Source organism: Colossoma macropomum, unplaced genomic scaffold, assembly GCF_904425465.1.
Source record: "Colossoma macropomum unplaced genomic scaffold, Colossoma_macropomum, whole genome shotgun sequence".
Taxonomy (NCBI): domain Eukaryota; kingdom Metazoa; phylum Chordata; class Actinopteri; order Characiformes; family Serrasalmidae; genus Colossoma; species Colossoma macropomum.
In genome coordinates, this window is record NW_023494802.1 from 33,598,253 (window position 1) to 33,616,041 (window position 17,789).

The window sequence follows — 17,789 nt, forward strand, 5'->3', positions numbered from 1 at the left end:
GCTGTCAAGTTAAGGCTGGGGCAAGAAGAGGATGACGCAGGGCTAGTACCTCCAGCATCAGCATGGTGTCATTAACAAGCTACTGAGAAGAAGCGCACTGGTGGCTCAATAAAAAAGCCCAGAAAAGCAACACCACAAACGTTTGAAGCCGTACCTTCATGACTCATGTTGGCAACTTGACTGGGTGCAATCTTGCCTTCCAGTGTGGCGCCATCCACCTCCTGACCCATGATGTAGTCCTCCTCCAAAGACGACAGCTCTCTCTCCAGAGTCCAGGCCTTCTGGGGAATCTTCATCCCTGAGCCATGTCTTCCCTGGGGAAGGGAAGGATCATTCTCCCCTTGGGCCTTCCCTTTGGGGATGCTTTTACATCCAGCGTTTGCACTGTAGTCAGGCAGGGGAAACGTGCCAATACCACTGTCCAGGGTGTGAGTGGAGATTCCAGAGCCTGTTAAGAAACAGTCTGTTATTGAGCTGGCTAAAGAGGAGGGGTGAGACTCTCTACAAATGTACATATTCCTGATATGGCAACTGCATTTAAGATTTAATATAACAAACACAAGTATTTAAACCTGGGGCTTCATTTAAAAAGCATCTTTAAATTTCATTGTAAATATGTTCATAAAGCTGCACTATGGTACCGCCATCGGTTCATATTTCAAAGGAGTTCAGACCACGTCATGCGTCTTTACATGTTAACGACGCGCACAGGCAGAAAAAAAGGAGTACTGGCTCAATGTTTAGATCTCATTACACTGATGAAGATAGGATGACAGTAGCAGATAATTTACTTACATCCTCAGAAGTGAGTTCTCTTTATATACTCTTTCAAGTTTCAGATGCTCACGCTATGATTAATTCTTGAGAAGCCTGACATTTATGATGAACAACCAATCGCCTAAAACCTGAGGGAGCTGAGCGGTGTATGTCTCATGGAAGGAAGAAATCACACTACATAAACATGCAGAAAGTAAAGCATTTATAATGGTAAAAGGCAATGCTGTCACCACTGTCACCGTGTCAGCTGAAAAGTGTTTTTTCCATGTGATTGATGCCACAGGTGTCACAATGAACAAAAAGAGACCTAAAAAAGGGACCGGAAGGGACCACCTCCATCAGAAGGCTGTCTGTGATAGGTCAGTAGCTCGGCCTTGATTTGTCCATAAACTGTTTATGATCCATAAATTCTGAACTTAACCTGCCCTGGAGCAGGTTAGACATGCAGTTTCCATGGTGATGTAGCCCAGTAAAAGGTCAAAATGAGAGAAAAATCCAGGGTTAGATCAAATTAAGCTTAAAAAGGTCCCATATCCTACTTTTTTTATATTTACTTTTTTCCCCTTGGGTTCTATTTATAAGGTTTGTGTGGTTTTATGTACCAAAAATGGTGATAATTAATGTTGACATTACCATTTTTCCAACCTCTCTAACTTTTAGAATAAAATAGATCGTTTTTAAGACTCATATGAGATGAATGAGCTCTGTTGTGAATAGATGTCCTATTTTCTTCATCCAAAAAGCACTTAGAGCTGGAACACTGCCTTCAATTATAAATGAAACTGCTGTAGGCTGAATAGGTGGATATATGTAAATGAGTTGGTTCTCATGACATCACAAACAATGAATTCAAAACGGGCTGTTTTGCAGCTTAGTTTGCATATATGGACTTCAAAGACCGACGAGCAAATGGTATGTTATGAAACTTTGATTACTTCAGGCTCCTTTATTTAATTAAAAAAAGCATGAGAAATTGCTTTTTTCCAATGATATGGCCCCTTTAAAAGTTAGCTGGCTAAGCAAGAAATCTTCTTTTGTGAGCCTGGCCCCTGGACTCTAATCGTGAGATACTAATAACAGGCTCTATAAATCTTCCTCCCCAAATATTCTGTACGCCAAAAGATCAGCAGTCATTTCACAGCCAAATGTGCTGCATATGCTGCAAAGTCACTGCTGAGAGGGTGTGATTCACTATAAAACCTGCAGGGAGAAATGTGTGAAGCCACTAAACTTGTTTATAGCTAAAAAAGCTTACTCAATAAAGACTAGCTGATCAGGTCCAGGCATGTTTGTGAGGTGATCATCTCAGTGTGTGGACTCAAACCCTTAAAGGTGTGATCCTAATTGCTGCATTAGTCCTACCTGCAAAGCGCTCGTGGTGGATTGAATCTGCCAGGTTCTCATCCGATACGCCTTCCACTTTACTCATTAAAGCAGAAGCCTGAGAAAAAATAACATACTTCAGCATAGTATTTTAAAATAACAGTCCAGCTAGAATGTAGATATAACTTTTAATACATACTATACAAAAAGTCAGAGACTACTTTTCATTTACATAATTAAGAGCAAGTTATACATTTTTCATACGGAAAAAACTCCTAACAGATAATAGGGAAAATGGGACCTGGGAGACCAGCTAAATTTTCCCATCAGATAAACTACTTCTAGCTTTTATCGCTGAAAGATAGGAGGAAATCAAGCTTCACTCTTGCATCAGATCTGAAAAAAATCCAAAAGTGCTTGTCACAAATCAAACACAGAGACTGCTGGTTTTCTCAGAACAATGGACTGGCCACCCCAGAGTCCAGACCTCATTACTGAATGTATTTGGGATTAGTTGAACCGCGAAAGGCAGAAAATATTATACTAGCAACCAACTTCTAACACTGAACTTTGGAGGTATGGGAAAATATGTCTGCCCATTTCTTTGAAAAACTGAAAGCAAGTCTCCAGAAAAGAATGGAAGCTATAATAAAGGCAAAAAGTGGACACAAGAAATACTGAAAAATTTGATATTCTATTTAACTGTTAATGCTTCTGTGTTAAATATTTGTTTTCTGCTTTTTTCTGACGCTGAAAAATGACTTGGACTTAATGGTTGTTGTGACTGGAAATTCAATAAATGATAGGTGGCCTCTGACTTTTACACATTCCTGCATGTGTATATGCGACTTTACCTTTTCCATGTCCTCACTGCTTCTGGTCTGAGTAACAGCAGTACTATGATGGCTGAAGAGAGGCCTGGCTTTACAGTCAAATGAAAGGCGTCGATGGGCCACACTGACACTTCCAGAATCCTTCCCATCCACCCTTTTGTAAGAACAGAAATAATATTTAATATTCAATAAGTGTTTTAAATAACATTTTACATGACAAGACACACTGAGCACAGTTGCGTGTGAATGCATGAGTGGGTGAGAGAGGGAATGTGTGAGCAAGAGCATAATCATGCTTACCGGTTGAGCAGCTGCTGCATGAAGTTATCTGATGGCACTCCCCTGTACATAACAGACAGCTGTCCTTGGGCCTGGTCCATCACCACCTCACAAGAATGTCCCTTTCCTTGTCTGTCCAAAGCAACACCATTCACATATGCCCGTTCTTCTTCCAGGGCTTTGTGTAGCCCCTCTGCTTTCTCCATTAGCATGGATATGTTCAAGCTCTCACTCTCTGGCTTTTTAGCAGACGATTTAGAATCCTTACCCACTGAGGATATATTCAGTTTCCACTCTCTCTTGTCATCTTTGCCTTTTGACGCCTCCGGTTTCCGGCTAAGGGCAGGCAGCTTGCTTTTCCGCAAGCCAAACCAATTGGCAATACCGTTGGAAGCCTTCTGTTTGACCTCAGCTACTTGACCTTTGTCCTGTTCTTGAAGCTTCAGCATATTTTCCTCGATGCCTTTCATGACCTTTTGCTCGATGGAGGACTGAGGGCTGGGCGCGGAGTGTCTCTTCTCTTCAGCTGACTCTGCCGGCCTTGGCGGCGGAGGAGGAAGGCTCTCCCCAAAGGAGTTCTTCTTCTTAGTGGCTCGGAGTTGGCTCCTGTCCTCAGATTTGGACAAATATCTTGGAATCTCTTGAGTAGGTTTCCCATCTCGGTTCAAAGATGGTGGTACAGTTTTAGTTGGGGATTTCAGAGCAATCTTATTGGGGCTGCTACTATGGGTGCTGGAAACATTTTTGCCACCATATGAAAGACTGTGTGGTGCTGCACTTTTAACATAGCTACGCAAAGCTTGTGCAGCCTCCAAATTGGTGGATGGTGGAGGCATTTTGGACTTTGGGCTTTCTGGTTTTGCAGGGGACATTCTGGATGACTCGTTTTCCAGTTTAGAGATAACAGAACTTACAGGGAGAGATCGGAGTCCTTGGTCAGCAAGCTGATACTGACCTTGTTGTTTTGCAATGGCACTATCAATATGGCCTGAAACAAATGACTTTTCATCAACACAATCTGCATTTTTTGATAGTCTATGTTCTCCAGTTTTACAGTCAGAGTTCCTGTCTGCAGTTTTGCTTTTGTCACTGCTTCGCGGAAGCACACTCATATTGGGTTGCACTTCTCTTTTCTCAGTTGGCTGGGAACAAGCTGCTGATTCCTCTGGGTTCCTTAGCTTGCCAAGAGCAGCCAGTCTCTCTTTGAAGGAATGGCTGGATTCACCTGAGTGTCTGCCCACGCCGGTCTTCTTGGGAATGGGTGGCGGATCATTTCTTTTGACAGGCGATCCTGCAGTTTGTGTGTGCTCTTTTGCCAACTCGTTCTTCTCTTGGCTTTTGGACCTCAGGTTGATGCCACTAAGCTGAGACTTCTGAGAAGACAACTGACTGGGCAAACTGCGGTGGTTGACCTGCTTATGCCAGACAGCGCTGTCTGAGTTCTCTTCTTGGTCTGAGGAATCAGAGTCAAGCGATGTGTCCTTTTGTGACTTGAGACTCGTTGGTCTCTCTTGACCGAAGTTTCCTTGCTTTCCTTTGACTCTTTCAGTGTTGGAGCTGGCATAACGGAGAGCTGTGCTCACTTCTCCAAGAACCTGGGATATGTCTGTTCCACTCGTGTGAGAAAGATCAGAGACGTTTTCATAGTGTGGTATTTTCTGGGTGTTCTTTTGAGGGGGAGCAACTTGTGTAGGTTTGGCACCTCGACTACTTTTAGGTATGCCACAGTTAAGCTCCCTTGGTACCACTGGAGGGGGATCATCAGGCTGGGGTGGAGAGGTTGGTGCAGAATGTGTGGAAGGGTACGACTCCAGTTTGGGACAAGGTGGCTGTTTTTGTCTTTCTGTTGTAGTTGCTTTGCGGGAAGCAACAGGTGAATGGTGCACCTCATAGTTGTTGCTACGACAAGGTATCTTTGAGCTGCGTGTTAGCTGAGGGCTGAGACGTGGGGGATTGGCTGCTGGAGCACGCTCTCCAAGGGTAGGAATCTTGAGGAACTTGAGGAGCTTCGAAGGGGAGGCCTTGACTTCTCTAAGGCATGACACTTGGTTTGGACTCACAAGTTTGGACCGGTCAGCCTGAAGCTCTTGTGAGGTGCTGTCTTTGACAGGTACACATATCTCATCCAGCACTCTTGAGGCAGTATGGTTCTCATTGGGAGAAAACAGCAACCCTTTATGCACGGGTTCACTGCTTTCCAACTCACAGTACTGGTCCTGCAAGTTTTCCTTCAGACTAAGAGCAGGCAGCTTGGAGGTGTTGGGAAAGACTCTGTGGACATCAGTGGCTTCCACTTGCAAAACGTCTTCACCTCCTGTGACTTTCTCAAGCCTCTGTGATGCTACAGTATTTAAGTGCTTGAAGTCCTTTTCCAGCAGACTCGCATTGTTTGTACTCTCATCACTAATCTGTTCCTCACAGACACTACTACTTGACCTTTTTGATAATTGGGAGTCCACAAGAAGATCTGACATTCTATTTTTATCTATCATCTCTCTCTCTGTTAGTGCAACGGAACTGGATGGTGTATTATCAGAAACTGTGCTATGGTCTCTTTCTGCCGCTGCCAAGTTATGGTAAGAGTCTGGAGCTTCCGTTGGTGCAAGTTCACTAGACGGGTCAAGGTCTTGTTCCCTTGGAGGAACTGACACCTCAGCAGACTTCCTGTTTACCATGAGTTCACTAGTACCTGCGGCAGGCTTCACAAGGCTCTGTAAGTCTTGGTTCTTGTGAAATTCTGGTGGAGCCAAGTTGAGGTTGTCAATGGTAATGGCATTTGAAGTGCAGCAATTGTGGCTACTGTTGGCTAAAGTGATCGAGTCCTTATTGGATAGCATCAGGCATGTGTTACAGCTTCCACACTTTATACTATTGTGCTCCCCTCCGTTCAAATGCTGATGTGTGCAAACGTCTGAACAGGAATGCGGACAGTGCGATTTTGTCACGTTACACCTGGGTGAGTTGTCTCTGCAGGCCAATACACTGTCCTTGGAGACCAGAGCCTGGCTGTATTCACAGAGGGAAGAGATGCCAGAGGAACGGTGGTAGCGCAGAGGGTCCGTCTCTTCAAGCTTGCGGAGGACCTCCAGAATGTGTGCTTTCTTTTTCAAAAACGGAGATAAGGCCTCCATGGAGGTGGTGGAGCTTTGGGTGTCAGGAAAACAATTTTGTGCACACTCCCCATTTCCCTGCAGAGTAAAATAAAAACATTATTAGGAAAAAAAGAACACTATTTACAGCTATAAACACTTGAACTACACTACAGGCTGGCTCGAACAGCATTTAACAGGCTTCAAATATTTATGGTTTTCAAACGGGTAATTGATTACTGTTCTCAATACTACCCTTCCAGACAAAATATTTCCATTTCATAATTAACTATAACTTTTAGTAATGTTTGTTTCATTTTAGATAGTTCATTTAATCAAAGCATTTTAGTTTTTAATTTGTAACAAAAAATTTAAACACATTGAAACATCCCTTTTTACAATGAATGTCCCAAAGATGCCAACAGATACTTGTGCTGTTATGTTATGTCAGATAAGGCGTCTGACTTGAATTTTGCTTGCTTACACAGTGGCAATGATACAGAAATTACATCAAGATGAAATTCTTTAAAAGAATGGGTGGCCAAATTCATATTTCCTCTCAAGAGAAGTAACTTCTACAGGTGAACATAAAACTAATTCAGGGATAGTGTGGCTGTGCTCATCCTTTAGCTAATATTACCAGGGTATGACATGATTTTAAAATAGCCTAATGTTCTGTCTATCATTAAGTAACTGCCATGTTTTCCTTGTTTTATGATTTAGTGATAAATAAGTCTGAATTGTAATGAATCCACAAGACTGCTCTAGAATTCTGGTGGGTCTAAAGGGTTAAAGAGAACAAGATTCTGAAAACTAAATAAGGAAATGAATATCAACATAATGAACGGAAGCTGGAGTATTCAAATTATTCGGGGCACCCCTATAATACACACGTAAAGCAAGTTAAATTAGATTTTTTTTAAAAGGTCAAGCACTGTGGATATTCTTGGTGCATTGTTTTACCTTGGCTTGTGCATTCCTCTGAGTCTCAATAAGCTTGCTTGCGTCACTGTGTTGTAGCTCAGTTATGTGCTCCAAGCAGGACCCAGTCTGAATTCAAAAGTAAACAGAGTTTTAGAGATCTTCCTGAGATTATGTCCTTCACTCCAATGATACAGCATTCAGCAATTTAGCAGTACGTTTTCTATCTGTAAAATACATATCGGAGTCATTTATCTTTTCTGTACTCCCTCAGAAAGAAAAACCCTTCCCACCACCCAAATAAACAGGAAAGCGCAAATTTTCCTCAATTTGTCATGTAAAACAAACACAACCAGCAAGCATAATAGGACATCTTATACAAAGAGTCTTTCAAGCACGTTAGAACAAAACACAATTATGTCTACACTGGGTCTGTTTTATTACACATTGTTTTTAATATTTGATTCTTAATTTACCTGCTGATGGGCACATGACTGATTGTGCAGTTTCTCTTGGAGGAGTTCACATAGTGTTCTGTTCTGCCTCTCCAAATCAAACACACGCATTTTCAGCTTGATGCACTCCTCGCGAAGATCCTGCAACAAGTTCCCCCATAATATTACTGCCAAAGGTGATGGAAGTACTTTTCAACAGAAATTCTCAAAACAACACAGAACCTACAGGTGGATATCAAAAACTGATGGACTTTACCTTCTGGTTGAGCAGAGCCTGGACGACATGGTTGGCAACCTATCAACATTAAAAACACAAGCATGAAGAATCAAGTTTTATATTTGCTTAAATAAACTTAGACAATATCAATTCGTTACCTGCAATGCTATGTTTTTCATTATCCTACCTTAAAGCAGAAGACGCCAAGAACACTGTGGAAGATGGGATATAAAACAACTCCCTGTCTATCAGTCAGGTTATCAGAACTCACCTCATCCAAGCATCTCTCGTAAGCTTCTCTCTGGCTCTCGTTGGCTAGGGAAAGGGCAGAGTTCTCAGCCTGGTCCAAAACAGAGGGCACTCATTGTTTACCACAGTGATATCGAGCAGATATGCACATGCAAAATTTTTCACAGTAGAGCTATGAGGTAATGTAGCGGAGAAGTGTGACTCACTTGTAGCTCTCGGACGCGCTCCAGGAGCTCACTGCTGCTCTCCTCCTCCAGATATGACTCCAGGTCGCCTTCTTCGGACTCCAGGTCCTCCTCAAGCACTCTGTGCTGGGCCTCCTCCGACATCATCTTCACCTACAGGGAAAAACGCAGAAGCAGCCATAAAGATGTCTGAACATAGTAGCAGTTGTCAATGAGGTGATTTTGTTGTTGAGGACAATAAAAGAGATACAACATACAAAAATAATCTGGCGTCAAATCTTGGCAGCCGAGTTTAGAAGTTAAATCAAAGGTGCCTTTCGTTAAAACGTTAAGGATATGAGTATAAAAAACCATTACAGTGGAATGAAGCACATCCTTTCATGGTGTTCCAAAGATCTCCTTACTACTCCTGGAACAGACAAACAAAAGGTCCAACCCCACTGTGGAAGTGTTGTGTCTAACGGGGTCTCTGTGACAGAGGCAGAATAGGACTAATGGCCCAGGCTTTGGCTACAGACCCACATTAATAGAGAGGATTAGACAGAACTAAGCGTTCTAATCACACCAGTGGATCGCGGCCATGTCACAGCCCTATGACTCCAGCTTAACCTGCATTAGTGACCAGGGCACAGGAGCCCGTTTCACATGGCCTACATAAGCTCCTACAACAAGAGGCCCACTTGACAGTGGTATTTGTTACAACATGTTCGCAATACTTCAGGCCTCTTGTTTTCTGGCTAAGTGAAACAGGTCACTACCTAGTAGAACCATTGTGCAAGGCATTAACAACGCAGTCACCAATCGTAACAAAGAATCAGATTCATCCAGACTAGACTTGACCTTCTCATGCCCTATATGAAGGAGTCCACCCATTCCTGTTATTGCATTACCATAACCTTGACCTTCACTATGCACTTGGGATAATACCAACACGCAGGCTATCCTGTTACAAAACTGAATGTAAAAATCAATTCGCATGTCCATGGCACTCATTCATAATTGATGCCTTTAACGTTGTGTGTGCTACATTATGTCTTAGCAGAGCTGCCTGGCTGTGCTGGCAGTGAACTGGTTTAAATGGATACTCCTCTTATGAAAACAGATGAATACAAAGCCCACTGGGGTCACAGAGCTTTGACGGAGTGCAGTGGGTCAGAGAACACTGCCCCACTTTTACTGTGGAGGATACGCCACAGAGCGGGACTGTCTGCAGCGCTCCGGTGCCAGGAAGCTCCACTCTCTGTTTCAGCTCTCAGTTTTTGAGACAGAAAAAAGGCTGACACTGTTAAATCATAGGATGTTTAGCTTTACATTATGTCATGATTAACTGCTCAAACTCTATTACATGCTTAAAAACGATTGAATATAATTCGATTGAATAAGGTAATTCATTTTTAAAATTCTCCTGGCCTCTCACACAGTATGAAACAGCTTGGACATACCCATTTATATGTATTATCCAATAACTTGCTAAATAAATAAAATGCTAAAAAAATGATAAGAAGTCATACACAGCTAACGACATCACATCACACAACAGCTATGTTTCCATCCAAAGCACTTTTTAACAAAAATGTTTAAACATTTAAGTTAATAAACATTAAGTTTATTAATGTACACCAAAGAATTGGAAATACTCAGTAATATTTTATGAATGTCAACAAGCCTCTTTTCAAATGCATGTCAATCCCAGGGATGTGCACTTGTACTTGAGTTGGTGCCAGTATTCAAAAACTGAAATCACTATTCGGGTATTCATTATGTTTTGTTGTGGAAAGACAGAGAAAACATACAGGTCAACAATTCAATGAAACACGGAAGTTTAGCTCATTTTCCAGAAACAACAAAAATATATTTCCCTGACAAATAACATGCCGGCACACCGCACAAATACCTTGTGTATAAACAACAATCATCAGCATCCAACATGACACTTGTTAGCTCCGCTCGCTCATCTGAAGAGGCAGTCTCCATCAAGCAACCTACTGACACAAAAACCTACTGAGGTCTCGACTGTTTTGAATACTAAAAATCCTCTGCGTGCTGCTATATTTTTGTGCAACAATGGTGCCGTCACCTAAAAAGGTCTACAGTCCTACATTATTTTCGATCAAGATCTGTTCTTTCTTATTTAATGTTATTTTATTTTTATCCCAGGAAGTTATCCCTGTGTTTAACCAGATATCTATTCATGAACAGATATGAATACTTGAATAATACTAATAATAATAATTAATAAATAATGCTTAATTAATAATAATAATAATAATAATAATACTTGAAAAGCAGTCAAAATTCAGATCGAGACGATACTGAAATGTCAAAAAATCCACACACATTTTGTGTCATGAGACAGATTTCCTTCACGTGCCTCTTACAACAAACCACAGAGTAGTGTAGAGGTGGAGCTGGACTGAGGGGGACCTGAGTGCTTCTAAAAGCAAACTTTTCAGCACTTTTAGAAAAAGCTGTATAGAGAAGACTTCAGCCATTCAAAATAGAAAGTACTCAAATGGCTTGATATGGCAGAAATGTAATCTCTCATCTAACAGTTTTAATGAAAAATAAATAATAAGAACATAGAAAATAAAATGAAACAAAATGTGCTTATCAGTGGGTTATATGGAAGTCAGGGAAGCCAAATGTCTTATTTCATTACATACATATGTGACAGCAGTTTTTTTGTTTTTTGCAGAAACATTACATCATGAAATTTAGTTTAACTAAACACAAGGTGGTGAACAGAAAAAAAATGCACATTTTTATCTCTTAAAATTTGTGCAGAAAGTCAGAGGAAATATAGCTCATGTGAGTATGTAGTTTCTAAGGCTAAATGCCTTAAAAGATTGAATAGCAGCCCCCCCAAAAAGTCATTACTCTAGCAATTGTAAACATAATTGGTAGATTTTTTGATTACTAATATATAGTAATACATAAATAGTAAAATCTTTACATTACGGGAGGTCGATATGGAAAAAAAAAAAAACAGTATATCAGAGTACGCAATACATTTCGTGATATTTTAGTTAAAACTGCCATCAAAAACTATAAATACAATGATAATTATTCAATATCACTTAACATTACTGAACTAAATCGAGTTAAACAAGACTGATTATGTTCTCTATCTAATGAAGCATCCAGCTGTTCAGGTGTTTTTAAGTAGTGATATCCACAATATGCTCAGTAATGCATCACAATAAGAAAAAAAACCTTGTAACTATAAAATAGTCATATCGCCCACCCCTTCTTTATGTGATTAGACAGATTTCGTAATGCAATTTTAAGATATTTATGCACTGGATCATTAAAATGAACCCCAGCTTTAGTTTGCTATGAAGTGGTCAAAGTTATGAAGTAAATGCCCTCTGAAAACAAAGGGCCAGCAGAAGCAGTGAATTTGCATCGTGTACAATGAGGCACTACATGGTGCGTACAGCTAGCTTTCAGTAAGACATCCACAAAGTGCTTTCAGCAAAACATTTTGCTTAAGAACTTCTCTTTTCCTTACAAAAACCTTCCCAAGTACTGATAGAGTGGGGTTTATCAAACCAGTTGGAACAACACTGTGCCAGTAGTCATCCATTTAAAAAGCTGTGCAAACATTACACATGTCCATGAACTATATTTAGCAGCAAGCTGAAAAAACAGCCAGACCTGAGAGCTATGAGGGTTTTTTTTTTTTCTGAACAGGGCCGACCTAAAAGGTTGTGGCTGTTTTGTATCTGTTCTTGACTGTGAGCCAAAAATGCTTCTCTTACACAGAACTGGAAAGCCATTGAGACGCACGCGGTAATGAATCCAGAAAAATAGCTTATTGGGTATAAGACACTGGGGCCCAAACCAAACAAAGCATAATCCGCTTCATATAGATTGAATGCCAAGTTTATATGACCACCATTGTGTGCTGGATATTGCTAGAGGAGGTAAACCTTTCAGCAATCCAGGTCGGTTTTCTGGGTTCTTTCTAACGAAAACAACTTGCTTTAAAATTACAAACCTCCTTTCAGAGCTACACGTCACAATTATATACATGTACGTGAAGCTTTTGTCTGCCGGTGGAACATGTGCGAGGATGGTGATTTTCCAAAGCGGAAGTCAAACCTCCTGACACCAATAAGTCTGAACACAAAAGACCCTGACCCTGGATACATCTGTCATCCAGAACTATTATTCAGGAGTGAATTAGCTATGATGGCTTTAAACAAGCAAAAGTGGTAAACTGGTAGTGCTAATGAAACCATTTCTGAGTGTCTCAGAAATGCTACTAGTCCTGTTGAACAGTATAAACAAAAAATGTGCATAATTTTACATTCGACTGCTAACATCAGGGTTCATGCTAGAAATGAGACAGCACACTGGATGCCTTTGGTCCATCTTTTACTCCGCACCCCTGGTGGATCTCCCTGGGTTCAGACTGCACAGGAAGTCGAAATTCCCCCCTCAGGAGATTATCTGAGACGCCGCATGCAAGGCCGCCACCAGGCTTGCTCATCTTTCCTTTTCATCTCTGAATCACTGGCGGGCAATGAAAAATTAATGGATGAGTAAGTCAAATCCACTGAGGCAGCAGCTAAGAAGTCTAATTTGAAGTGTTTGAGATAATAGTGGCGGCGGAGAGCAGACTGCACACACAGCGATTTGTGCAGTCGCCTTCAATCAGGAATTTCCCTGGACTATGAAGTATTCTCCCAAGGTGATGTTTTAAATGTTCCAAATAACCTTAGCAATAGCCCGGCTTCCACACACAAGAGAGCACTGAGCTGTATAATGAAGTTCGTGAATGCAGTGCCTGGCTTTATGAATACTACACAAAAATCATTTTGCCAGTTGCAGAAAACCTCATCAACAAATCAGATCATAGGGAAAGAGAGACTGTTAACATGGCAGACAGGCAGATATTCTGATCTTTTATCAACTGATAATGATAGCTGATAAAGTGCTGCAAAAGTTAACACACTGAAAACATGCACTAAAAACATTGCTGTTAACAATTAAACGCCGTCTTCTAGTACGAGTAGTGTCAACAACAGTAGTACAGACTGAAGCCAAGCTGCTATGAAGGAATTCGAGATTGCAGCTCTCTCCTTCAAACACAGCTTTTACATGGCTTACATTTGGCACCTTAGGTCATGAATGGACTATTGACCAGCCCACTGGAGCCAGTGCCCAGGGGCCTCTGACTGCCAAGGGCCTTGGGAAGGCCATGGACAACAAGGCGACAAATTAGTCCAGATGCAAACATCAAACAAACAAATAACTCATACGTTTTTAAGTGACTAAATCAATGAAATGCATGAAGAAAGGCTCAAAAGATAAAAGACTCATGATTCAAATCTTAAAAATCTTCAAAATGTTACACTTTTTTTTAACAAAGTACAATACAATAGGATATTTTAAATTAATAAATTACTGAGGCTTAATAAGGGCTCATTTTGTTTCGTTTCATGACCGGTGAATGAGAATCAGAGCGAGAGGTGGAAGAGTTGTATATATACACAGAATATATGTATACACACACACACACACACACACACAGTCAATGGTGTGTGTATAATATATATATGAGATATTTGACAGTCATATGCAAAAGTTTGGGCACCTCTGGTCTGTTTTGTTGATTTTCCAAATGAAAATAAGCTAATGCATCCTCTACAGAGAACAAACGTGCACATTTCAATGCACAATCACTGTTTATTTGCTGAATGTAACGTATTGGAAAAGAACATAAATATGAAACATAAAATATGACCTATACAAAAGTTAATGGAAATTTCCTATTTTATATCTTTGTTCCCTGTAGAGGATGTGTGAACGTATTTTCACTTAGAAAATCAACAAAATATGCAATTTGACCAGAGACGTTCAAGCTTTTGCAAACAATATACACACCTACTCACAGACAACACATCATTTGGAACATGCAGTACCCACTGTTGCAACCAGTGGACGTCGGTGATGAAAATTGGAAACTGTTCATTCTACAGAAACCACATTTTTCATGTTATGCTTAATTTGAAAGAGAAAAAGGTTACTAAGTTATTGAAAGTAACAAATTCATTCTGATTAAGCTTATTTTGTATAACAATAACAAAATGCATTGCTTTTAACTGGGAAAAAAATCTCCTTACAGTCAAACTTGAGCAAATAAGAAATATTTATCGCTACACAAAATAAGATTAATCATTAAATATTTGAATCCTCTTAAAGTCCTAGATAATTATCACCATGTTGTGGCTGAAATTATGTGCTGTGAGTGGATAATTAAAACTCTATAGCTGGATTGTTGATTAAATGTTACACAGATGTGAAATAGCAGCAGACATGACAATTACTGTAAACATTCACATATTCAGCAGATGGTCTCATCCAGAGCAACTTACAATGGTAGGGGAATGTAACACAGGCACAAAAGAGACACTAAGTTGTCGGTTGTTAATTATTCACCATAATTTCTATATCAGACCAACAATAATTATTATGTGCGAATAATACACTGTGCCAATATGGGGCATGTCTACTGACATTGAGACAATGCAGTCAGGAATGTCTCACTATGACTAACCATTTGCTGAGACAGTCTACAATGCATACAATGCTATTCTGGGCCACCGCATCTCTGTCAACAACAGATGTCTTGATGGTCAGTGCTTTCACCTACGATCATTTGTGACAGAGCTAAGTCACTAAGTCTTCGCTCCCCAGCAGCCAACAGGGAAACAGGGCTAATCTTCTCTTGTCAGGACCAAATGAGATTAGCATCAGTTTGCATCTGGCCCTGAACTTTACGCTTGCGTTCCAAACAGGTCTAATCTGAACTGTCTGCACACACCACCTTTGGTGTGAAAATCCACCATCGGTGATTCATTGGTCAGACATACTTTACAGCTTGGCTTGATTAGTTAGAGAAGAGCTAGAACCTGAATAACCAGGGAGACGAGGCGGCTTGTGAAAACAAAGGCACGCTATAGCCTCCATGCTAACAGGATTCTTGGCAAGACTACCATGCTGCTAGCCCCATAATCCTGCGATATCCTGAGCAGTAAACATAGCAATAAAACACTATGGCATAGACATAATAGAGCCTCCTAGCTCATTTATCTGTAAAGCAGTACATTTATTGAACCTCTGCTGCCGAGAGACTACTGGTGGTGTTCGGAGCTGGAAGACGGAGGCATGGTTGGGACTTTATTGTGCTGATTTCCCCATGCTTCTGAGTCACCGTGTTGGTATGATGGCCAGAGGAAAGTCTCCTGAATGTGACTAAGGCTGGAAATCAGAGCTTCTGTCTGCAAGACTCGCACAAAGCTTCCTAAAGCGTGTCAGTCAGACACCGCGGGCGATTCCCTCCGTTTTTGGACACATCAAACGAGAACGACTGCTCTCGCCTGACAACGTGGAGAAAGCAGACCCGGCACTCTCTGAATGTTGGCAAACTTGGTGACGTGATTTAGAGGGACTGACAGACAAAATGTATTGGTTCATAAAGGAGTAGTCAAGGAGGAGGATGGTTTGAGTTTGAGGATTAATGTGGCACAGAATGCTGATTTTTCTCCCCCCCTTCCCAGTAAAAAAGGGCCACAGGCAGCTAATTTCAAGGTCCATCTGGACACTATGCTACATTCAGGCATCCCAGCCATGATAATGACTGCAACAACACATTCTCTGTTCAATCATTGTTATACTTTTGCAACATCACAAACAGAATGGGTGGAAAAAGGATTCTTGATTCGAACCTCAGACCAGTGCTAAACAAAGAGGAGCCTACAGGCCCGTCTTTACTAATTGCTGTGTCACTGCATTGTGTTCTTTAAAGAAAGGCAGAATTGTTTTCCTCACAATCCAGCTTTCAGTCATTTCTATAGATGTAAAAATGCATTGATCTTAAGGTGGTAATTCAATTGCAATAATTTTGGAATGTTAAAATCGACTGTAATGGATTACTATAATGTTATTTTACGTATGTATAAAAATAAAAAAAGTATTCGTCCATTTTTCTCACCCAAATAAAATTCTTCGGTTCTTAAATTAGACAATTTATTAGGATAAACCTTGGAGTGTGCAAAAATAATGCCGTATTTAAAAATACTTTCAAAAAAATTTTTTTTTACTTTAATTTTGACTTTTAATGCTTCACATACTGTGCTGCACTAAATCTAATCAAATAAGCCTAATTATGCTCTCGTTGTAATGAAACATGCAGCTAGCCGGTGTTCTTTTCCTACTGACCATATCTAGGGCTGGGCCTTGTCAATATATTCAATACAGGTACCTTACCTTCGATATCAATTCCTTTATTTTGTCAATACTTCCTTATAAATTACAACCTGAAAGTGGCTGTGGCTTAAAGGAGAAATGAGTCAGAGTTGCAGGAAGTGGGTTTATCTACTGGCCACAACGGACTGTAAGTTAGACGGCAGTCTAGATTGTGTTTTTTATGTACCGATGATACTCATAAACTCATACAGCAGACTGTGTGATAAATATCATCATACTGCTAACCCGTAACTTGGCGTACCAGCCCATATTCCACTACCTTTTTTAAAAAAAATAGTCCTGAATTGTGTCAAAATAATCAAACAATCAATTTCTGGAAAATTTCAGATTTCCTGATGCATTGAACCATTTCCTAAAGAACTGAAATCAAACAGTGAGATCAGAAATTCACATTCTGAATAACTTTGCACATGTATGGGCTATTGGGAGCTTCTAATCCAGACAGGTTTGCTGTTAAATACTGAAATAGCCCTTTCTTTTGTTAATGTCATTCAGTGAGGAACAGAGATCTTAATTAATGCAAATAATGATTCTGAGTGAAGAGCAGATAAAAAGGAAAATCGGTGGTAGTAGGAGGGGTGGAATAAAGCCAGCAAGAAGAAGGCAATCAAACAGAAGTGGGGCTCTTTCTGGGATCCCTAAACCACACTGCCTGCCCAGCCTCCATCCCCCCACACTCCAGGAGTTATTAGGATGCAGCCAATCCCCGTCCGCGGAGACAGCCTGATTATTCACACCCTGCACAATGGGCACACAGCCCTGCGACACCCCCAGAACCCCGATTATTGATCTTTTTCTGTGTGATTTATGAGCTGATAAAATGATGAATGACCTCGGAAGAGAGACTAGATGGTCCCTCTTACGCATACAATAAAAGGGATTAGCAGATAGGTGTCATCTGCTCTTTTCCATCTGAGGAGAAAAGCAAACAAACATAAAACGGCTCGCATCAGTCCCACGGGGGGCATTATTTTTTCCTTCTGATGTGAACTATTCTGGGAATAAAACGTTCTCCGTAGTACAAGGCAGTCTCTCCTCTTTAATATTCCATTAGATTTAGAAAAACCTTCAATAATGCACGGTTCTTGCAGTTTAATCAAAATTTCCATTTCTATTTTTTACGTCCTTTCAAGATCACATTACCCACTTTATGCAGCACTAATGCATCCATGGCGTCCCATCAG

At 40.7% G+C, this 17,789-nt stretch overlaps 1 protein-coding gene across 4 annotated transcripts in view; it reads right to left on the reverse strand.

The window, feature by feature from the left end:
* The window catches only part of nckap5l (NCK-associated protein 5-like), a 33,254-nt gene that overhangs the window by 4,997 nt on the left and 10,468 nt on the right, over positions 1-17,789 (reverse strand). For all 4 annotated transcript variants that reach the window (XM_036591545.1, XM_036591546.1, XM_036591548.1 and 1 more), the window contains exons 2-10: positions 8,350-8,481; positions 8,166-8,234; positions 7,934-7,972; positions 7,699-7,818; positions 7,265-7,351; positions 3,234-6,400; positions 2,955-3,087; positions 2,140-2,218; positions 155-448 (exon numbers count right to left, since the gene is read on the reverse strand). In XM_036591545.1, coding sequence (XP_036447438.1) covers positions 155-448; positions 2,140-2,218; positions 2,955-3,087; positions 3,234-6,400; positions 7,265-7,351; positions 7,699-7,818; positions 7,934-7,972; positions 8,166-8,234; positions 8,350-8,475 — 4,114 coding nt within the window. In that variant the 5' untranslated portion in view covers positions 8,476-8,481. The remainder of the gene's footprint in view (positions 1-154; positions 449-2,139; positions 2,219-2,954; positions 3,088-3,233; positions 6,401-7,264; positions 7,352-7,698; positions 7,819-7,933; positions 7,973-8,165; positions 8,235-8,349; positions 8,482-17,789) is intronic.